This window comes from Armigeres subalbatus, chromosome 2 (assembly GCF_024139115.2).
Source record: "Armigeres subalbatus isolate Guangzhou_Male chromosome 2, GZ_Asu_2, whole genome shotgun sequence".
In the NCBI taxonomy this organism is placed as follows: domain Eukaryota; kingdom Metazoa; phylum Arthropoda; class Insecta; order Diptera; family Culicidae; genus Armigeres; species Armigeres subalbatus.
The window spans coordinates 120739918-120763229 of NC_085140.1; the positions used below are offsets into that span (position 1 = coordinate 120739918).

General features: G+C 38.7%; 2 protein-coding genes and 1 long non-coding RNA gene across 3 annotated transcripts; 1 reads left to right on the forward strand and 2 right to left on the reverse strand.

The window, feature by feature from the left end:
* Nucleotides 1–313: 313 nt before the first annotated feature.
* On the forward strand, nucleotides 314–22109 carry LOC134210755 (dynein axonemal assembly factor 3 homolog). Its single transcript, XM_062687002.1, has 2 exons — nucleotides 314–894; nucleotides 21192–22109. Exons 1-2 carry the CDS (start codon nucleotides 384–386, stop codon nucleotides 22043–22045), a joined length of 1365 nt encoding a protein of 454 aa, XP_062542986.1. The 5' UTR covers nucleotides 314–383; the 3' UTR covers nucleotides 22046–22109.
* On the reverse strand, nucleotides 15981–16654 carry LOC134210760 (uncharacterized). The gene is made up of 2 exons (XR_009978856.1): nucleotides 16493–16654; nucleotides 15981–16427 (listed from the first exon to the last, which is right to left on the reverse strand). It is a non-coding gene; the product is annotated as an uncharacterized LOC134210760 (long non-coding RNA).
* Nucleotides 22061–22826, reverse strand: LOC134210759 (ragulator complex protein LAMTOR2 homolog). Its single transcript, XM_062687007.1, has 2 exons — nucleotides 22642–22826; nucleotides 22061–22461 (listed from the first exon to the last, which is right to left on the reverse strand). Exons 1-2 carry the CDS (start codon nucleotides 22707–22709, stop codon nucleotides 22152–22154), a joined length of 378 nt encoding a protein of 125 aa, XP_062542991.1. The 5' UTR covers nucleotides 22710–22826; the 3' UTR covers nucleotides 22061–22151.
* Nucleotides 22827–23312: the final 486 nt, after the last annotated feature.

The following is a 23312-nucleotide window of genomic DNA, read 5'->3' on the forward strand; positions in this document are numbered from 1 at the left end:
TTTTACTAGGTTTTGTGTTTTCAAGATTTGGTCAAGTTTCCCAGTAAAATTTATAGTTATTTCCTACATCAACACTGCGGAGCCAAATTTTATTCGGTTGATCCGTACGTGAGTTAAATCGTGACAAACTAATCACCAACTTTTTTTTTACAAATATCGTTATTTCATTTGATACTTCTTGCGCATGCACATTTCTAGAGGGTAATCGGAGTCGCATAGGAACCTGAGAATAGGAACGATTACCTTGGATACCTAGTTGTGTTTGTTGATTTATCAATTATTTGTTTTACATTGATTATGTAGTTACAAACAGACAGCAATTTTTTTTATATAATTACAGTGACATTTCCAAGTTCTTAAATTGGGCAAAAAAACGACCGAAAATGTTTTGGGGATTTAGCGAAGCGCTTGATCTGTTCGAGGAATATCGGAAAACCCAGGACCAGTCGCAGGAAGCACCAGCCGAACTAAACATTCTTCTGTTCGGGGTGGGCGATCCCCGCCACGTGCTAAAAAGTGCTTCCAAAACATTTAAACATACGACCAAACTAAACTTCTACCTCCAGGAAGGATGTCTGGAGCTGATAGCGAGAAACCTGCTGTTGACATGCATCGCGTTCGAAAATGGTCAACATTTGTCAGTGAAAGGAAAAACCCACCTTTTTATGGACGTTCTTGGTAACACTCTGCTGCGTCCGTTCTCCAATGGATATGTTAATACGAAGGCTAAAACGCTCACGAATCTGGTAACGGATCCGGACTATGCCGAAAAAGTGGCACCGATTTTCAAATTCGACGGATTGCGGTATAAGGAGCGGGATCACCTGGAGGATGTGTTTCGATTCTGGATCAATCACGAGAAACACGTGTTCAATGTGGCGCAGTATTGGGATGGTAAGAACTAAACGTAGCTGAGTCTATTGATAATAGAATCTGTTATATATAGTATCCATATATAATCCATCCGGGTATACTTTTATCCATGCTATCTTATTATTAAATTTATGGCAATCTTGCGTTTCACATTTCATCTACTTTAGCTATTTGACTTTTTTCGTACACTGAGTGTGGGGAAAAATCACTGATTTGTTAAGCAGGGTACCTATTCACTCATGGTTTGAACCAAAATGAAGGTGTTTGACGTGTCGTCAATAGTTTTAACCAGACCCAGAGTCTCTCTCATGTACCGTGAATAATCAAATTTCGCACATACTCAAACTTCGGACGCTTCAATTCGTATGGGAAATTTTCTGAAATATTTCGTCAAACTGGATTGAAAGGGCTAATAGTTTTAGCTTGTTTTAGTATAGTTACATTCTAGTAAGACATATGGTCGGGGTTCAGCCAAAACGCACCAAGCGCCAACGAAAAATTACCCATTTTTCTGCCCAAACTTTCGTTTAACAGATTTAATTGATCAAAAATCGTATCGAATATCCCTCAATCCAATAAATGAGGATATCCTATTGATAATGTACGCTTGAATTGATATGAAACGATTTCCGTTGTCCTTGTACGAACAAAATATCACAAGTCAGTCAAAAAGTCGCTTGGTGCGTTTTGGCTGAGCCCCGACCATAAGTAAGTACAGGGGATGTCCAAAATAGCTGGATAAGTGAATTTTGGGCATAATTAGATGTGTTATAACTATGTCAATTATTATCCGATTTGGACAATTCAATTCAGAAATGCCTGAACTAGAAATTTAATGTAGTTTTACCATATGTTCATGGAACCAACCATGGCCATTGGATACCGGAGATATTCCGGGTTTTTCGTAAATTTGTGGTGGGTATTAGGATAAGTTGTGGTTAAAAACAGAATAATATTAGTAACCACAAATTAAGTAGCTTTTTTCAAGCTTTTTGACCGATCTTCCATTATGATAACATTCCAGAAGTCTTCTGCCACGTCAAGAATGAAGAACCAACCAAAAAGGCGGATTCTGAAGTCGCTGGGGTGCCCCCAGGGAACCCGTAGAGGGGACATTTCAGTTTTGGCACCAAATCTAGCCATTCGACGGTTCGTTCTTCATGGTTTTCTATCAGGAAGCGAGTAATGCGTAAAAAATGGACAATTGAAGGCTTTGGCCACTTCCGGGACCTACGGATTTGTCCCCGGGAAACCCGTAGAAAGTTACATTTCTGTCTTAGCGCCAAAACTTGGAATATAAAATGGACCATTGACGATCTTGACCGCTTCCGGGACCTACGGATTGTCTCCGGGGAACCCGTAGAGGGGACATTTCAGTTTTGGCACCAAAGCTAGTCATTCAACGATTCGTTTTTCATGGTTTTCTATCAGGAAACGAAGTATGAGTATAAAATGGACCATTGACGCCTTTGGCCGCCTCCGGGACGTACGGATTGTCCTCGAGGAACCTGTAGAAGGGGACATTTTAGTTTTGTTACCAAAGCTAGTCATTCGACGGTTCGTTTTTCATGGTTCTCTATCGGGAAGTGAGATAGAGTATAAAACGGACCATTGACGGCTTTGACCGCTTCCGGGACCAACGGTGTGTTCCCGGGAGAACCCGTAGAGGGGACATTTAAGTTTTGGCTCCAAATCTAGTCATTCGACGGTTCTTTTTTCATGGTTTTCGAATGACTTCTGGTCGTCGAATGACTTTTTTTGCACTAAAACTGAAATGTCCCCTTCTACAGGCTCTCCTGGAGCAATCCGTAGGTCCCGGAAGCGATCATAATCGTTAATAGTCCATCTTATATTCAAACCTCGCTTTCTGATCAAAAACCATGAAAAACAACGGTCGAATGATTAGTTTCGACGCAAAAACTGGAATGCCCCCTTTTATAGGTTTCCCTGGGGCAGTTGGTAGGTTCCATAAGTGGCTAGAGTCTTTGATGCAGAGTGTAAAATAATCGAAAATTTTTGGTGAAGTCAGTTCACTTCCGACACATTCATAGTCGGCTCTGGACAGTCAATATTCAGTTGAATATTAGTCATTGAATATTTATGCACATTTTACAAATTGATAAATTATCTGAAATCTGAACACGTTTCAAATGAGTAAAGTAATGTATCACATAGAACTGAATCCGATTTTCATCCGCGAGGCACTTTCAACGGTAAACATCAACATAAACAATGCTAATTATGTTTTTTTCTGCACATAGTAAACACACTCAGTGACAGTCGAATGAATGAGTTCGTGGAGTAGTCGTCTGACTATGTTATTCTATGTTTTGAATATTCATGCGATGTTTGTCAATATTCGGACCGAAGTTGCTTCATGAAGATGAATATTTTAAGCTCTGCTTTGATGGTCCTTTTTATATTCATACTGCGCTTCTTGATAGAAAACCATGAAGAAAGAGCTGTCCAGTGACTTGTTTTAGCGCTAAAACTGAAATGTCTCCTTCATCAGATTTCCTTGGAGTTGCGGAAGTGATCTGAATCGCTAATATACGTTCAATATTCATTCCTTGCTGCTTGATCGAAAACCCTGAGAGCAGAACCCTCGAATGTCTTATTCTTGCGCAGAATGTGAAATGTCCTCTTCTACAGGTTTCCGGAGAACAATCCATAAGTCCCGAAAGCGGACAAAGTCGTCAATAATACATTTTATAATCATACTTCTCTTCCTGATAGAAAACTATGAAAAAAGATCCGTTGTATGAATAGTTTTGACGCTAAATTTGAAAATACCCTTTTTGCAGGTCCCGGAAGCGGTCAGAATCGTCAACGGTCAATTTTATATTCATACCTCGCTTCCCGATCGAAAACCATGAGGAACGAGTCGTTGAATGACTAGCTTTGGTGCTAAAACTGAAATGTCCCCTTCTACGGGTTCCCTGGGGACAATCCGTAGGTCCCGGAAGCGGTCAAAGCCGTCAATGGTCCATTTTATATTCAAACCTCGCTTCCTGATAGAAAACCATGGAAAAAGAACCATCGAATGACTGGCTTTGGTGCCAAAACTGGAATGTCCCCTTCTACAAGCTCCCCGGGAACAAATCCGTAGGTCCCGGAGGCGGTCAAAGCAGTCAATTGTCCATTTTATCCCCATTCCTCGCTTCCTGATAGAAAACCATGAAAAACGAATCGTCGAATGACCAGTTTTGGCGCTAAGACAGAAATGTCCCCTTCTACGGGTTTCCCGGGGACAATCCGCAGGTCCCGGAAGCGGTCAAAGCCGTCAATGGTCCATTTTATACTCATACCCCGCTTCCTGATAGAAAACCATGAAAAACGAACCGTCGAATGGCTGGTTCTTCATTCTTGACGTGACAGAAGACTTCTGGAATGTTATCATAATGGAAGATCAGTCAAAAAGCTTGATTCAAATGAATTTGTGGTCTGGTCCCTTTTAAAACTCCCGTTCGGCACCGATGGCCATATCTCCCTTGATTCTGGTCCGATTTAGAATTTCAACATATGGTTCTAATCAGAAAGAGCCCTACTTTATTTGTGGTTACTAATATTATTCTATTTTTAACCACAACTTATCCTAATACCCACCACAAATTTACGGTTCTGAACCTACCTTTGAAAAACCCGGAATATCTCCGGTATCCGATGGCCATGGTCGGTTCCATGAACATATGGTGAAACTACATTAAATTTCTAGTTCAGGCATCTCTGAATTGTTCAAATCGGATAATAATTGACATAGTTATAACACATCTAATTATGCCCAAAATTTGCCTATCCCAGTTATTTTGGACATCCCCTGTATGTTCCGCCCCTCGGATATGTGATCTTGATGCGATGGGTGGGCTTACGCCATAAGGTTCTGCAGCATGACGTCACGAATGAATTCGGTCCTCGTCAAATGAACTATTTTGACAGTTCAGTAGTACTATCCACTGACTCCGACGAGGACTCCGACAAGGTTCGACTTCGTGATTGGTTGGCTGCCCCCGAGTCCAACGCGAAGTACTACTAATCTGTCATCAGATTGAGGTTACGAACAGACGCTGCAGAACCTAATTAGGGGCTCCACACACGCTCCGACAAGTTGTACAACTTTGACTCCGCCCCCAAGTTTGTGCGACTAATTCAGTTTGTACAACCGTCTGACGAACAGTTGGTACAACCAAACTTCCAACAAACATAATATTTAGTATATGCTGATGTGTTTGGTGCTTTTTCACGAATACTGAATTGGATGATTTGAATTGGAATGGAATTGGATTGGAGTGCAATTAGATTAAATTTGAATTGGAATGGTATTAGAATTAGATTGGCTGTGGATTGAATAGAATTTTATTGGAACGTGAATGGCATGTTATTGGAATATTAGTGATGGATAATGGATTGGAATGCGATTGAAATTTGTTTAGAGTTGGAATTGTATTTGATTGTGCGATTGGATTGGAAGTGGATTTGAATTGCATTGGAATCGGATTTTCACAGTCCATACAGGAATTCCTCCGGATGCTCCTCCCGGAATTCCTTCGGATGCTCCTCCCGGAATATCTCCGGAAGTTCCTCCTGGAATTCCTTCGGAAGTTCTTCCAAAAGTTCCTCCCGGGATTCCTCTGGAAATTCCTCCGGAAGTTTCACCCAGAATTTCTCCATAAGTTCTTGTCGGAATTCCTCCGGAATTCTACCGAAAGTTCCTCCACGAATTGCTCCGGAAGCTCCACCTGGAATTCAACCGGAAGTTCCTCCCAGAATTCCTCAGGAAGTTCCTTCCGGAATTCCAACTGAAGTTGCTCCCGGGACTCCTCTGGAAATTCCTCCGGAAATTTCTCCCGGATTTTTTCCGGAAGTTCTTGCCGGAATTCCTCCGGAAGTTCTTCCCAGAATTCCACCCGAAGTTCCTCCAAGAATTACTCCGGAAGTTCTTGCCGGAAATTCCTCAAGGAAATCCTCTGAAAGTCCCTCCAGGAATTTCTCTGGAAGTTCCATTACGAGTTTCTCCGGAAGTTCCTCCCCGAATTCCGAAGTTTGTCTTCGAATTACGAAATTCTTCCAGGAATTCCGAAGTTTCTCCCAGACTTCCTCCGGAAGTTCCTCCATGAATTCCTCAGAAAGTCCCTCCCGGAATTCCTCAGATGTTCCTCCCGGAGTTCCTCCGTTAAACCCTTCAGGAAATCCTCCGGAAGTTCCTTCAGGAATTCCTCCGAAAGTTCCCTTACGGGTTTCTTCGGAAGTTCCTCCTGGAATTCCGAAATTTCTCCAATAATTCCGTTGTTCCTCCCGGAATTTCTCAAAAAAATCTTCCAGGAATTCCTCCGCAAGCTTCTCCAGGGATTTCTCCGGAAGTTCCTCCAGGAATTCCTCCGCAAGCTTCTCCAGCAATTCCTCCGGAAGTACCTCCAGGGATTTCTCCGGAAGTTCCTCCAGGAATTCCTCCGGAAATTCCTCCCGGAGTTCCTCCGGAAGTTCCGTCCAGGAAATCATACGGAAGTTTCTCCAGAAATTCCATCAAAAGTTGCGCCAGGAACTCTTCCGCAAGTTCTTCCCAGAATTCCGCCCGAAGTTCCTCCGAGAATTAATTCGGAAGTTCTTGCCGGAAATTCCTCCAGGAAATCCTCTGGAAGTCCCTCCAGGAATTTCTCGGGAAGTTCCATTACGAGTTTCTCCGGAAGTTCCTCCCCGAATTCCGAAGTTCGTCTTCGAATTACGAAATTCTTCAAAGAATTCCGAAGTTCCTCCCAGACTTCCTCCGGAAGTTTCTCCATGAGTTCCTCAGAAAGACCCTCCCGGAATTCCTCAGATGTTCCTACCGAAGTTCCTCCGGAAATTCCTTCAGGAAATCCTCCGGAAGTTCCTTCAGGAATTCCTCCGGAAGTTCCCTTACGGGTTTCTTCGGAAGTTCCTCCCGGAATTCCGAAATTTCTCCAATAATTCCGAAGTTCCTCCCGGAATTTCTCAAAAAAATCTTCCAGGAATTCCTCAGGAAGTTCCTCCTGGATTTCCTCAGGAAGTTCCTCCAGGAATTCCTCCGCAAGCTTCTCCAGCAATTCCTCCGGAAGTTCCTCCAGGGATTCCTCCGGAAGTTCCTTCAGGAATTCCTCCGGAAATTCCTCCCGGAGTTCCTCCGGAAATTCCTTCCAGGAAATCCTCCGGAAGTTCCTCCAGGAATTCCTTCAGAAGTTCCTCCAGGAATTCTTCCGCAAGTTCTTCCAGGAATTTCTCCGGAAGTTCCTCCAGGAATTCTCTCGTAAATTTCTCCGTAGTTCCTTCCGGAACTCCCCCAGAAGTTGCTCCAGAAATTTCACAGAAAATTCCTCCAGGAATTCGAGCTTGAGCTTAATTGACTGCTCGTAGTTGCTACTCCATTATGACCAGATCAGTTGATCTTGCACAGGGAAACAACAGATGTTTGCTTGGGATTAACACACATCTTCAATGTACAAGTACTGGTGATCTCATTTGTTAGGTCATACTGGCGCCTGCCACGTCAGAATGCAAGTCAATGTAGGGAAGGGGGAGGAAATGATGATGCAATCACTCGCCCACTGCAAGCCGAATATACCTCTGCACTTGCCACGAGTTCATGCGGTTTTTATTGGAATTTGGGGTTAGGTTCGAGAGACAGAGGTCCGTCTTGGTTAACGAGCTGCCAATGTGATAGATAGGAGAAAGCAACTGATGGAATTTCTAATTGGATTTAGGAAACGAGCTCTATAATTCATTTCCAATTCTAGCAGATTACTGTTAGAATACTCAAGTTGGAGGTATAGGAATAGTAATGGAAACGGTATGGAAGTCCATTTCCAGTCCTAGCAATTGCTAGAACATGAGAAATATAGAGAAAGATTCAAAGTAGGAGAATGGAACGGACCTGGGATTGAACCCACGATCTCCTGCGTATGAGGCAGAAGCAGTAGCCATATGACTACCAGGCCCGTTTCAGAAAATTCCTCCAGGAATTCGTCCGAAAAACAAAAAGCACTTCCTGGAATTCCTCTGAATGCTCCTTCAGATATTCCTCCGGAATTTCCTCAGAGAATTGCTTCGGAAGTTCCTCAAAAGATTGCTCCGGAAGTTCCTCCATGTATTCCTCTTTGAATTCTTCCGGAAGATCCTTCTTGAGTTCCTTTTAAAAATCCTCAATGTATACCTCCTGAAATTTTTTCGAAAGTTTTTTCACTTCCAATCTGTGGATTTTTCATAGGAAATCCTTCAAAATTTTTAAGAAATTTTTCTGAGAATCTGTCAATTAATTCTACTAAAGGTTACTTCAAAATTTCAAGTGTGAATTCTTCCGAAAACTTCCCCAGATTTTTTAAGATGTGCTCCCTCGAAAATTATATCAGTAATTCCGTAATCAATGCCTCTGAGAAGTTCTATAAAAGTTCTCACTGGAGTGTCTCCAGAAAATCCTCTTAATTTTTTTTTAAATTACTTCTCCAACTCAACAAAATTTCCCGCCGAAAATCCCAAAAAATCTCCAGATAGTTCCAGATAGTGGAGATATTGTCAAATGAAGTTCATATGGAATTTTTTATAAATTCTTTGACTCTGAAATTCTTGAAGGAATATTTACTGGCGTTAAAGGACATTATAATTAAATATTTAAATTGTCAGTCGGCTTTAGAACAAGATATGTTTGACCGAGCATACGCTGTATAACAAGGGGCCTAGTGGCCAAGCGGCGGGGTCAATTTTCATACGGCGGCGGCGCAAGAAAATCACCGGCGGTGGCGCACAGGTCTAATATTATCTTGTTGTTATTCTATTATTATTATGATTATTATTATTATCGCATATTATCGTATTTTCTTTATTACCGCAAAATCACTTTCTGCTCCTGGATATTCCACCAGAAGAATTGAAAGCAACAGTGCACTATGGTCCAAGATACAGATTTACGCGGAAAGATGAATTTTACGCCAAAACTATATTTTTTAGAAAAAACTGTTGTTCTACAAAATTGTTCGAAATAGTAAGGCCATCATTATGGTTTTACCAAAAAATAGGGTGGCCCATCATATAAAAAAAATTAGAAAATATTTTTTTTATTTCTTGGAATATTGACATGTTAGGGTAAATCACTATTTGGGCCTATGGACCCGGTTCCCGGCTCACTACACAGAAAACTAATGATTTATACTGTTTGGAAGCCGTAGGTTTATGATTGATAATTTTTAAAAAGTCTCCCATTTATTTTTCACAATATTCAATATCTTTCAATCACTTGTTTTACTCCTAATTGATCCAATTGTAGAAAATAAAAATGTAGATTTCAAAATCTCACTCTCCGATGCCACACCACTGAGCCGGAGTGATTCTTTCCACTTTTACAAAACGGTATCATCAAATAAACACCTACCTGAAAATCGTCCTAGTGCTCGTTACAATCATTGCTTCAAGCTTTTAATCACCACACCATAATGCTCCACACGCACTTCAATCTAATCACTAGAACGTATCACTAGAACTTATATAACATAATTAGAATACATTTAAAATGTATTCTTAAACCGAACAAAAAATCACCTCGGCCCAAAAGCTTCTAGCCGCACCGTGCTGCCAAAAGGCCAGGAGAATGAAAATGATCCTTCATCGTTGATAGGAAAACTGTTTAATATGTTGACGCTATCATGTTATTTATAATTTTCTCGATTTCAAAAGGTGAAAAAATATTGTTTTTAAGTATTTGGAAAAAAAATGGATGAGTAAATATATCTTCTCAACCAAATGAAAATGATTATGAATGATACCATCTGGCATCTTGTTATCGTGGAACGTGCATATTTTTGTTTACGTCGCATTTTCTACCATCCCGAGAGAGAATAAGAGAGAAATGTTGAGAGATTGAGTGAAATTTTGCTTAGGCCGGGAACTGGTTTTTGTGATATGCCGAATGGAAATCGCTATGCCTGAAATGAGTGCTGCACCTCGTTAATTTAAATCAAATAAAAGCTTTCTTGAACGATATTTAGCACGAATAGCTATTTTTTAAGCAGAAGTGAACCCCAATGCAGTATTATACAGCCCACAAAATTCAGGAAAAGTTGCTTCATGTCATAAATATCAATTGAATAATGCAGTCGTACGCATGTTAGGCCGGGAATGGGGTAAGAAACCCTATGTTCTACAAAGTTGTAGCGTAGCTTATTCCAATCAATTTTGCTAAAAAAACTTTTTCTGTAGCTCTAAATTTGGAGCAATTTTACCTAATTGGATTAGGGTGTACCTAAAAAAAACAGTATTTTTGATCTAATTTTTTTTTTTTAGATTTCTCGAAAAAGTCGTCTTCAGATGACTTTTAGAGCTCGATGCAACTTTTGATGGGTAAATATGCACAATATTTTTTTCCGATCAAAAGTTATAATCGTTTTTCTGTCAAAATTACATTTTTTTCATAAGTTGATATCTCCGGTTAGGGCAGACCAAAATAATATGTTTACACGGCATTTGAAAGATAAATTAATATTCTTCATTATGTCAAAAAATTGGGGATATGTTATTTTTTTATCTCAAGTTTTACCAATTTTACTAAAATCATGTTTTTTCAAATAAATTAATATAACTCGACAACGGAAAAAGATACAGACGATATTCTTATAGCAAAACACGCGTTTTGAAAAGCCCCAAAAGTCTTCAGAAGATGACATTCGTGAGAAATGAAAAATAAAAATCTACAGCTCTAACACTTTTTATAAGTTTTATCATTATCATCGTATTGCAAGATTTACGAGAAAAGATGCATTTTCGGTCTGAAGCATACTTTTAAGAAACAAAATTTGTTCTACAAAGTTGTTCTGGATACTTGGGCCCTTATTATAGAGTTACCGAAAAATAGGGTGGGCCATTTTATAAAAATGTAAAAATTTTATTTTTTTTTATTTTGCGGAATATTGACATAAAATGTTCTACAAAGTTGTAGCGCAGCTTTTTCCAATCAACTTTGCTATATAAACTTTTTGTGTAGCTCTTAAGCTCACTTGTTTAGAGTAATTTTACTTACTAGGATTAGGGTGTCCCTCAAAAACAATATTTATGATCTGGTCATTTCATTTTTTATTTTTCATGGATGTCACCTTCTGAAGACTTTTCGGGCTTTTCAAAACGCGTGTTTTGCTATAAGAATATCGTCTGTATCTTCTTCCGTTGTCAAGTTATATCAATTTATTTGAAAAAAACATGATTTTAGTAAAATTGGTAAAACTTGAGATAAAAAAATAACATATCCCCAATTTTTTGACATAATGAAGAATATTAATTTCTCTTTCAGATGCCGTGTGAACATATTTTTTTGGTCTGCCCTAACCGGAGATATCAACTTATGAAAAAAATGTAACTTTGACAGAAAAATGATTATAACTTTTGATCAGAAAAAGATATTGTGCATAGTTACCCATCAAAAGTTGCATTTTTTTGAGCTCTAAAAGTCACCTGAAGACGACTTTTTCTAGAAATCTGAAACAAAAAAATTAGATCAAAAATACTGTTTTTTTGAGGTACACCCTAATCTAATTAGGTAAAATTGCTCTAAATCAGCCAACTTAAGAGCTACAGAAAAAGTTTTTTTAACAAAATTGATTGGAATTTGCTGCGCTACAACTTTATAGAACATAACATGTCAATATTCTGAGAAATAAAAAAAAAAATTCTAATTTTTTTATATGATTGGCCACCCTATTTTTTGGTAGAACCATAATGATGGCCTTACTGTTTCGAACAATTTTGTAGAACAACAGTTTTTTCTAAAAAATATGGTTTTGGCGTAAAATTCATCTTTCCGCGTAAATCTGTATCCTGGACCATAGTGCAGTGTTGTACAACCAGTGTTGTAAAATGTCATTCGCATTCGCTTGCATATTTTTCCCAGAACTTTTTTCAGGAGGCAGCTATCAACTCCTGAGGTATGGCGAACTTATAGCGCTTAAATGTGCCTACAACTTTGTCTAACAAGACATTGCTGTAAATATGTAATCTGAGGCGTGGGAGGCAAAATGTCATTCAAATGACATTATGTCAAATGACACGTGACATTTTGGAGAGTTTTGACTTTCCAGCCTCAGATGTTATATTTAGAGTAATGTACCTTTGGACAAAAATATAGCCCTACTCAAGCGTTATGAGTACATCTAAAATTATGATGTAAATTTGGCTTCTGAAGAAAGTTATGAACAAATTAGTCAAGTGACATGCAGATGACATTTTACAAGGCTGTGTACAACAACGCCACACACAATGCAACTTGGTTGTACAACATTTGACTCCACTCACCACAAATCGGAGAAAAATCAAACTGTTTTGATTTCATCCGACCAACTTTTCAACTTTGAAGCCGTCCGTCCGACAGTCGTACAACTTGCCCACAGACGATCCGACTTTACTCCGACTCAACCAAATTTCCTGGGGGCGGAACACATCGAAACACAACACATCGCAGCGTGTGTAGGGCCCAGTAGGACTGAGATGGCAATCAAAGACATATCCTGTCGTGGTGGTATCACATGTTGATTATTTTTGTTTGGTGTCGCGTTACATATCTGGCATTGATGCATTAATTTAACGCATGTGCATGTGATCCAATGGACATCGTGTCTTCACACTTAAATCCAGAATTGCAGCTCGGTAATTTGTTTTACTGATTTCATCCGGTAAAATTAATTTTCAACCGAGAGAGCGGTAAATTTTGAAGATTTTACTGATTTCCGCAATATTTCTTGCCGATGTCTCAGTAGAGTAAAATAATATACTGAGCCTCGGTAGAAAAATTTACCGATTTACTCAGTTTAACGAAATTTTTCTATATCTGTCAATGAATTATACTGATCTCTCAGTAAAAATGATACGATATACTGAGTGTACGGTAAAACATGTACAAAACACTCAGTTTCCGAACAACTTCTGTGATACTTGATGAGGCGCCATTTTTTGGTTACGGCACCTCGTTATTTTTCGAGCGAGAATACTTGGAGTGGAATCAGTTCTAATCACGATTTGTGCCTGGGTTCCTGTTAATAATATGCAATACAGCATACAGGTAAGCACATTATTACTGTTTAAATTAATTGGTGTTAGATTATTGCTATCTGAAATTTTCAGACACTTGCACGTCGAGTAAAATCCCCGTTGCTGTCTTCGAGTTGATTGGGCTTTGTCGGAGAATAAACGACTTTGGACGGCGGAAGTGGAATCAGAAAATAAAATTCCTCCTACCAAACAATATTATTAAAAATAAACTGTTAAATCTATTAAAAAAGTCGGATGTTGTTGATGTTTTTTTGTTATAAATAAAGGAAGACGATACGATATGGTAATTTGGAGTACAGAGGTCTGTGCTATTTTTACAGATTCACCAGTATTTTCATACCGAGTAGTCGGTATTTTCTATACCGAGTGCTCGGTATTTTTGACATTTCACTATCTCGAATGCCGAACCGAGAACTCGGTAGTTGGAATCGATTACCGAGGTGACTACCGAGAGCTCAGCTGTTGAGAAATCGGTAATCCATTTAACGAGCCCGGTGAAAAAAATTAAGTGTGTGGAGCTTTGAATGGTAGTGCAGTCATGCAGAGGCCTTTTTTATCAGTGATAATGTTGTGAGTTCTCTTCTTTTCGGCAATACTTTTCTGATGCGTTCCCTGTGACGATGAGTCGGAGCCACGCTTATATTTAGCTAGCTAGGCATTTATTGATAAACAATGTATTTAAGACATTCGTAGGGAATTGACTGCTGCACTCAGTAGAAGTTTTTTTTTTTAACTAGGAATGTGGTGCCAGTCTTATTTTGTTATGTCTCACTTCGATTAGCCATAATGAAAAATACCACACCTTTTAATGATGATCAAAGACAATCTTATGACGGCTTCATTCTCGATAATTTTTGCTTTACTTTGCCACCGAAAAGTGAAGCTGACCCATTACCAATCATTACAAATTCGTAATGTACTGGGAGCATTTGGACAAATAAATCGTTTTATTATTATCTGGTCGACAGTAAATTTGTATTCGCTACGCTCATGTGTTGCATTTGCAGTTTTCGACCTCTAAAATCGACTGGTGACTGGCGTTAGCTGATTGATTGGGAAAATTCCGAGATTATTTGGAGTCATTTTTATGTTTGCATGATTGCATGTTCATAGAAGTAAAAATACTAAGTTAATACGATAATCGTACGTATGATATCTGGGGTGGTTGACCTGGTAGACCGATTGAACTAAACTGCAGAACAATTTGGAGAACATAGAACATCTGCATTGTTCTTATTTGAAATACAAATTATACGCAAGGGCTCTAGGGACTCTTATGGGCATGCGGTACTGATTTCGGTTTGATTCCAGGGGTGATTTGTATATCCCACAAAGACCTTTGCGAAATCGAACTTTATTTGCCTGTAGTAGTCATCGTACAAACTATGCGAAATTCGGACCCATAAATCAAATGATGGCTGCTTATAATAAACATTGCAATGCTATTGATTTCACTACATCTAAGACTAAATTGAAACAATACTTGCGTACTCAGTAAATGCTTGGTGTGTATAATTTTCATATCGGATAAAAGTGTTTAGTAATTTTAAGTTACGGAGAACTATATTATAAGATTGAATCTGTATCAAACGGTCTACAAACATGATTGACGACAATAAATAAATAAATAGATTGACCTGGTAGACCAATTGACCCAAACTCCAGAACAATTTGGAGAACCTAGAACATCTGCATTGATGTAATTTGAAATGTTCATTATACGCAAGGTCTCTAGGGACTTTAATGGACATGCTGGGCTGGTTTTCGTTATGAACCCAAGTAACACCGAAAACATCATTATTAGCAAAGACCTAAGAATCATGTTGAATTAAGGTCGGGAAAAGGAAATACAAAACATGTTATGTTCGAAGAAAGCTATGAAAAGGTTTTTGCTAAACATATGGCAGTTTGATCATTGAAGATGTTTTGTACTACAATTTCACGACTTGCTTATAACATGTTGGTTTTAGACATTTGATTGGTTTTTCAAGATGTTTTGTTTTACATTCTCTCAACATAAAGGATGTCTACAGGATGATATTACAAACATGGTCATAACATGTTCATTTTTCGACATTTGTTTAGTTAGAAAATACATCTTAATGATGGAATATAGCTAAAACACGCATTTTTAACGTAAGGTCAACATCTTTTAGGTTTAAAGCAACCAACGTTTTCGATCGACTTTGTTGTTTATCGAGAACTCGCCATATTGTTATTTGGGATTTTGTTTACAGATAAATTCCTAAATTATATGATTTTGGCATAGCTTTTTTTCTTCAATCAATGGCGCATGAATTTAGGAGAAGTAAAATGAAAAGTTCGCCAATGAATCATGAGTCGCATATAATTCGAGGCTTCGAAACAAATTTAAAGTCTGTATTTAGTTTGTGTCTTTAATTTTATCAAAATGGTATTCATCATTTCATGGATGCATTTTTTATTCGTTTTTGTATTTTTTTTTTTAATTTCTTTATTATAGTGATTTTTCAAAGAATTATAGAGTTCATCACTTATTCGTTTTTGTATATTTTTTTTATTCCGTTGCAAATGTTGGTCAACATTTTTGTTTTTGTATTCAATTTGACAGAACCATGTTGAGAAACGGTTATTGAAAACTTCTTTAGTACTTGACTTTAGTCGTGTAAATGTGCAATCAAAAACTTGGTTGCGACTGTAAGATGTTGAAAATATCAATAATTTTTGCGCTGTTTAGGTCGCTCGGAAAGATCTTCTAGACTTCTACCGTGATATCTCTGTGACAAAAAAATTAGTCTCCTAGATATTTTTCTTCGATGTCTAGAACCTGTCAGACCTCAAATCCGCCTCAAATGCAACAACCGTTTGAACCGGTGTCTACCTCAAATTTTGGACGAGTAGACCGTTTGAACCGGAAGGGATTTGACAGTTATGGTCTCTTAGAAAGCTCATAGATAGCTCCTAGATATGGGTACCACAATTCTACTAGATTTTTCTTAGACATTGTGGAGATAAGGGTACCTAATGTCATTCTTCTTCTTATTCATTTTGTTTACATTGTGTGACTTCTGGTAGATTTTATTGCGCGTAAAAAATATGAAAAAATATTTTATTCTTTTATATAGTACATGAAAACATTATTACTATGCATATCTGTAAATAAATAATATACTTTAAATCTTGCACATGACATTAAACTGGCGGTAGAAGTAATCATCATCCGTTGGGCTGCAGATCAGATGGACGTTTGCAGAACTCTTCGGGATCATTACGGCTGATGGGATCGAAGGGAGCTCCATAAACTGACCCCATTTCATGACGAACGCGAGACAATGTTAGGTCATGTAACGGAAATTCTCGTTGTACAGTAGACCGAACTAACTCTGGAATGGTGTCATGGCAGCTTCCACAATCGAATGTTTCAGGTTGTCGATTTCCCAGTCATCCTTCGTATATGAATTTGCACGCATCCAGGTGGATGTGGTTGATGGCGACCTATATCGACGTACGTGCATGACGTTGGATCTCCAAACAATGGTGATCTGTGAAATAAGATATAAATCTCTTAAATTTATAATCTTTTATGCTAGCAACACGCAACACTTACAGCAATTTTCGTTGACCGAATCACCGGAACCACCTTTAGACTGCAGAACTGTGGACACTCGACTCGACTCAGTGAAAAAAATATGGCTACGAAAAAAGCGCGAGGTTTTGACAGTTGAACCGTTTGATTGTTTGACAATATTAGTGTACCGGTAGCACACACATGGACGATCATGCTTGGATTAAGGGGAAGATTAAATTGAAGCTTGGTTAAGGTGGTTTGCGTCTTATTCAGGTAGATTCCTGTTCGCTTTTAAACATCCTTCCGTGTGGGTAATGAAACGTGTTTTTCATACCGACACATAACAAACCTATATGCTCGAAAGATGCATTTTTAACATCTCGCAAAAAAATAGCACCCTTAGAAACATAACAACCAGCAAACTACAGGAAACTAGATGAGGTGTATGAGACAGCCGTGAAAGAATTGTGAGTTTCACTTAGAAGACGCCCGGGAACCTGCTGTTTGAAATCATTCTTGATCGCACTATTTGACATGTTAACCAATAACATGTAGAACTTCTCAACAAGTAATTAGGTTGTCAAGTTGCCATACAAACTTGTGCATTTTATTTAATTAACCGGGATAAGTGAAATTTGCATAAAAAGTTCAGTCACAAGACGAATCATTGCACAAATGTACCATCCGTCTCCATATGCTGTTATGCTTATATGCTGCTGAACAGTTTTCAATAGAGATCGAAAACTACAAATGCAACACATTAGCATCGCGAATACAAACATTTTTTTCTGATTTTGTCGTCCAGTGATTATTGGTGGTGGCTGGCCCAATTATTACTTCCGGTTTTTACTATACTTAGTGTAGTAATAGTCAACCATTCGTTCTACATATTACTAATATGGGGGGTAAGCATAATCAATTGTTATAGAATTTAAAAAGAAAACGAATGTTAAGACCAAGTGCCACCGGTTGACTCCAAGTGTAATGTGGGGTAGTTAGGGTTTAACGAAATTAGCAAATAATATAATTTATTTTATCATGCACACTTTTCGGATACTCTCTACGCATCGTATTATTCGAAGGTTTGTTATCAGTTTTACCTCGCGGCAGAGAGGGTTTAAACTCTGCGTTACATTGCATTAGTGCTGTCCAATGATAGTTGAAGTAGCTCGAAGTTTCTCCTGTCCTGCTCATGCCCATTTGTTGACAAAAAGAACGAACAGGACGGGAACAACTTCGAGCTACTTCGAGCTGCTCATTGACAGCACTATTGATTCCCTGATTCAGTGTGTTACTTTACTAAGTAATAGCAGTTTCGAGGCGGTAAGGATATAATTTTGATAAACAAAGTTGATTTGATTTATTTTTTCTGGTGGTGCTAAACTGATAAGCTTTATTAACGTCTATCTCCTCTATTTTGGTCACGATCTTTCGGTATCATAAGCGATCAGCACTCATAATATTACTTAATGTGTGGGGCACGCATGGAACATATTTACGAAGCGTATCAGCCGGCTGACCCGGGATTGATCAGGAGTGTTAGGCTTGATATGGTTATTCTAATTCAGTTTGATTATTTATATTCTTAGGCAGCAAATGATTGGGAGCTTGTTATATAGCTAATAGTAGTGGAAAATTCGGTAGAAAATATGTTCTCCAATTAATATCGTAAAAAAGGTCTATAGAACAATCACTAATGCTTTGGGGCCAATGATGGAGGCCCCCACCCCCCCATTATTTTTTTGTTTCAGACGACCGGCTTTGAAGAACAGCAACATCCAACAACAGAGAGGCATGGAGGCATGATGGAGTTGGATAGATGGATCTAAGAGATAATCGTTATCCATCTTCGTGGAGTTACTATACTAATCATAAAATCATTGTCTCGTTTCAGCAAACGTAAATCTTCTCAACTACATTTCCCTTTCCTATCAACTCTCTTTTCTTTTAATGTATCCGATACTTGTGGGACTGGTTAAACCCAGCGCCTGCTTGTGGTTGGAAGCCGGTGTACTATACGGTCTAGCGCATGATAACGGTGAAGGCTTGGTAGGTCTTCACCTAACTTAAGTGTAGATGGGCGGACGCTGTTGGCCAGGGTGAAGGCTGATAAATTACAATTACAATTACAATTTTGTCGTCTAGTGATTATTATTATGTCTTTTTATGTCCAAGGCTGGCTCATCTCAGAGTTATTATCAAAGAAACTAGATGTTGCTTTTCCAGTTATTCTGTATCTGTACTTTTTTCCAGTTCCTAATCTCCATTTTGAAAGCACAAGGTGATGGACCGATGAAACGTTCGGGTGCAATAAACTGCTTGCTTGAACCACGTTTTGCTAGCTGATCTGCTTTTCCGTTTTCTTCTATCTCGCAATGGCCATGAACCCAATATAGATTAACCTTATTGCGATAGGAAATTAGCTGCAGTAGCTTTGAGCCACACAAGCATTGAATTATAAGTTTTTAACTTTAATCCCTTCAGTGCCGCTTGGCTATCTGAACATATGCATGTATTTGCATTTCGATAATTTTGTTTTAAACAAATTTCCGCACATTCTAAAATGGCGTATATCTCCGCTTAAAAAATCGTTTACTAATTCCCATTAAGATCAAAATGTTAGTATGTACTAGAGCCAGTAATCCCGGCCCCTGCCATTTGATTTTGCTTGAAGCCATCTGTATAAAATATTATTGAGTGAGTTCGAAACTCTGGGTCTCCTGCACTTCAATATTTGCAAGTTAACTCATTGAATCATCATTCATCAAAACCAATTTGGCTGAAATTTTCACCAGAAGTCTATCTAAGCATAAGAATTGTAAATACCAGTTAATCGATTTGTCGATTTGAAGAAACTTTTTGAAATTTGAACAGATCTAATGTAGGGTAAAATGCCCAATAGTGGACCCCTAGGAGCGGACTTAAAGGGAGTAGAAATTTTCAACATTAATTCTGCTTGACATCTAATTCCAAGTTCTGCATCTCCTCTTCACGATACATATGAACCGGTGCCAGCGAAAGTGGTACATGTTACATTGAGTAAATTTTACAGAAGACGCATTTTTCCGAAAACTTCGAAAATAAAATTCAAATTAGCAACTTTCTGCATCTCAACTGTACTAACGTGTTATGACTGATGTGCCTAAAGGTAGTAATGAGAAATATGCGAAGTTTCTTGACGAATTTCAAGTTTGTTGGAACAAAATGAACATGTACCACTATTAATGGGAGCAAAATGCAACAGAAACCTAAAATCGTTGCCAGTAAAAGTGGTACTTGTACATTTTTAAAATTATTTTTAACGGCAATAAACCATCTTGAAATTCAAAATAGGGTTAAAATCTATTGCGGAAACATCTATGCTGTACAATTTTCTTTTCAATGAGCTGTTTTTAGTGGGTATAACTGCACATGTACCACTTTTCCTGGCAACGAAATTGCCATTGTGATATATACCATAAATCAAAAGTGCATATCTCCAGATTTAGTTGTCAAAAATCACTTTTTCGTTATTCCCTTACTAAATCTTTGCTTCCAGAAGCAGTTGGTGTAAAAAGCACAAAATCGACAAAAATGGTTTATGTACCACTTTCGCTGGCACCGGTTCATATATAAAACACTCATACACGGCGTTATTCGTTGAAATTAACATTTTAAAGTCTGACTGAATTCACCCTATAGTAGACTCCCTGGGGTTCGATAATAGGAATTTGCTTCCCTATAGTAGTCGACACTTCATTTGATTTTTATGTTCCGTTTCGGAACGTTCTTCTTCCCTATTGTGGACCCCCCAAATTATTCCTATAAAGTTTATTTTTTATAGAATAAATTGTAAAAAATCATCAAATTTTACTTTCCATAGCATTTCCAATGCATGTAATCAAATTATAGGACTGTAAGGTAGGGGTCGTACACATATTACGTAGCAATTTTTCTGGATTTATTGATCCCCCACCCCCCATGTAAGATTTTTTTTATACATGTGATTTTTTATTTATATGGTGCGTAAGAAAACGATAGACCCCACCTCCCTCCATAAGTGCTTACGTAATATGTGTACGGCCCCGTAAGTTCTCCCGATGGAATTTCATAGCGAAATGTTTACATTGTGCTGTAATAATGCAAAAATGGCTGAAGGATCCACTATTGGTTGGGGGTCTACTATTGGGCACTTTACCCTACATATTCACATATCAGTTTTTAAAACAATTTTATAAAATTTATCACGGACGGATGATAACAATGTCGGACCCAAATTGAGTCCATTCTGCATGACTATTCACATTGAACCAACTGAGGGCTGTCCAACCATTTTGTTTATACCGTCGTTCTGACACTGACCGTCCTCTGAGTATCTTTTCGGTATAATCCGTACTTAATACTAAGAAGAGGCTTGTGGGATTCGTACCATGAGGCAACAAGAAAATAATCTCAATGCAGATGAATCCAATAAATAAAATGGTATAAAAGATATTTTAGTTACAAGATAAAAGTTGTTGCTTTGGTTCACTTTGTTCTGTTGTCTAAACTGACAAATTGTATGGATTTTTGTTTCATGAAAAAAGATGTTCCGCACAGCGACGACAGTGACAATCTTTATCTTGTAACTAAAATATATTTTGTTGGTATGGCAATAATTTCAAGATTCTTGTACCATGGTGCGAATACTACCAGTGTGTCATTTGGAAAAGCAAAATATTCATAAATAACACTATCACTGAAAAATCTTCAATTACAGCCAGAGTACGAGCCATGCTAGGCACTAGATACGATCACAAGATGGGTGCTTTTGATTGGGACCTGCACATGAGAATCCGCGAAAATGGCGCCAAACAAATCTGCCCCCAAGAGTACAAGCACTGGCGCAATACTGGCATTGCATTCACCTTCCCGGAGTACGAGCAAAGTGATCCCAATAAAACCTTCGCCGTGGGTTTGGTTCGCAACGGCGCCGTTTACATGCATCGAGGAATGGTTGGAGATGTAACCAGTGGGCCGTACGCCTCATTTGGAGTGAAGTGTGCCGAGGACAGGCTGTTACATTCCCAGCATGGCGTCAATGATTTTCGCTCAACTGATGTTACCGAGAGAAACGTGTTGGAAATTATGTATGAGCTTCAGGAACAGAAGGATTACACCTTGAACGAAAAAGACATTCACCAATATGGTTCTTTTGTCCTCGAACAAGGTCAAAATCTCAACAAAGACCTCATCAGAACCGAGTCCGTTGAATGCTGCGAATACAACGAACCGCTTATCCAGTGCGAAAACGTAAAAATCCATTTCTTGTCGGTTGAATACCTACTGAAGATTCAAACGCAGCAGGAGCATAGAAACAAATACGACATTATTGTCATTGCGAATAACTATTTCTCGTTCCTCAAAGAAGATTTCCCGCAGCTATTCGCTCCAAATGCTCTCATCTGCTTCGAAACACGACAACTGACAACCTTCAGCAAGGATGAAATCTCCCAGTTCCTGACTCAAATAAAAGATTACGCCAAAGCCCATTCTCTCCAGCCGTTGACCAACTTCGCCATCAATGTCCCTCACTCCATCATCCGTTACAGGAGCATTTCTCAAACGCAATAAAATATCCACTTTCCATCGGTTTTGCGTGCAACGAATAAATCAATCTGTGTATTTAATTTCCCCCTAGTCCCCATCCCCCAAAACATACCGAACCGGCGATGTTTCCCTACGACGTAGCGATCTCCTTCAGCGGCCCTTCCAAATAGTTCACCAGCGCTTGCGCCTTTTGCTGCAGAATGCCGAGCCCAACGTTATCCCTCGCATAGAGACACAGCAGCAGATTAGCCACCTGTGTGATTATTACGTTTCCGTTTTCGCACTGCAGAAACACGTACTTCAGCCGGTCCTCCCGGAAGGCATTGCGGCCGTTCTTCTCGTAAGCGGACCACACATTGCTGGCGATGGCCGCCGTTATCGTGGCATCCCGGTCGCCGTACCCGGAAAAGGCCAGCAGAGCGCCCTCATGTGTGAGCAAGCTGAAAGGATAACGCTTGGCTTTATTAGTATTATTATGAGATAGTTTATATAGCGTTGAAATACGTAGTTTATTAATCATATAATTGACTAGGTATCAGCAGTACAACTTTTAATTATAAACAATTAGTGACATAGCACTGAAAAATATTACACGATAGTACTTAGTATGGCATACGTACATAGTGTTCTCCACTCCTCCGGTATTCGCTTGGCCAAGTACCGAAGTAAGCACTTTTGGTTGTAGCATTTTATGAAGAATTGTTTAAAAGAAATTAAGCTAATCTACTCACAGAAAGAATAAAAGTTCAGTAGATTTTTATTTATGATTCTGTTATCAAAATAGATCAATGCAAACTCTAACTTAACCTCACTTATTTTGACAGTTCACAGAGCTTGTTTACAAGGTGTTAGAAGAAAAATCGATGAGGGGAAAATTAAAATTCATATTTTTAGTTCAAAATTGCTGTGATCCGAGTATTTCAGTGATATTCTTTGCATTCAGCATGAAATCAATCACAAAGAACATCTACATGCGAATAAAATTACCAAACATTTTTATCGGAAGTTTCGCCAGAGACTAAGTCCAGGTGAAATAGCTCTGTGAACTGTCAACCTACGTCATCATGCAATGGTCTATTATGAATGTTTTGTTTTAAGACAACTGTCAAACCATCGAGGGGTGAATCAATTGAGACTCGACTCGACATGAACTCGTCTTAATGGGTTTGGATTTCCGGGAAAATGGATTGATTTAGCCAGGGGTCTGCGAAGCTAGCCACCCTATAACCAGAGACCGGCGGAGTGAAAATCTGTCGAAATGGCAACGTATGAAAATGCATGAAATAGTGAA

Coding starts and splice junctions, on each gene's coding strand:
- LOC134210759 (XM_062687007.1), bottom strand. CDS start 22,709: ATGCTACAACCAAAAGTGCTTACTTCGGTACTTGGCCAAGCGAATACC. Junction 22,462..22,641: donor GGAGGAGTGGAGAACACTAT/GTACGTATGCCA, acceptor TTATCCTTTCAG/CTTGCTCACACATGAGGGCG.
- LOC134210755 (XM_062687002.1), top strand. CDS start 384: ATGTTTTGGGGATTTAGCGAAGCGCTTGATCTGTTCGAGGAATATCGG. Junction 895..21,191: donor TGTGGCGCAGTATTGGGATG/GTAAGAACTAAA, acceptor CTTCAATTACAG/CCAGAGTACGAGCCATGCTA.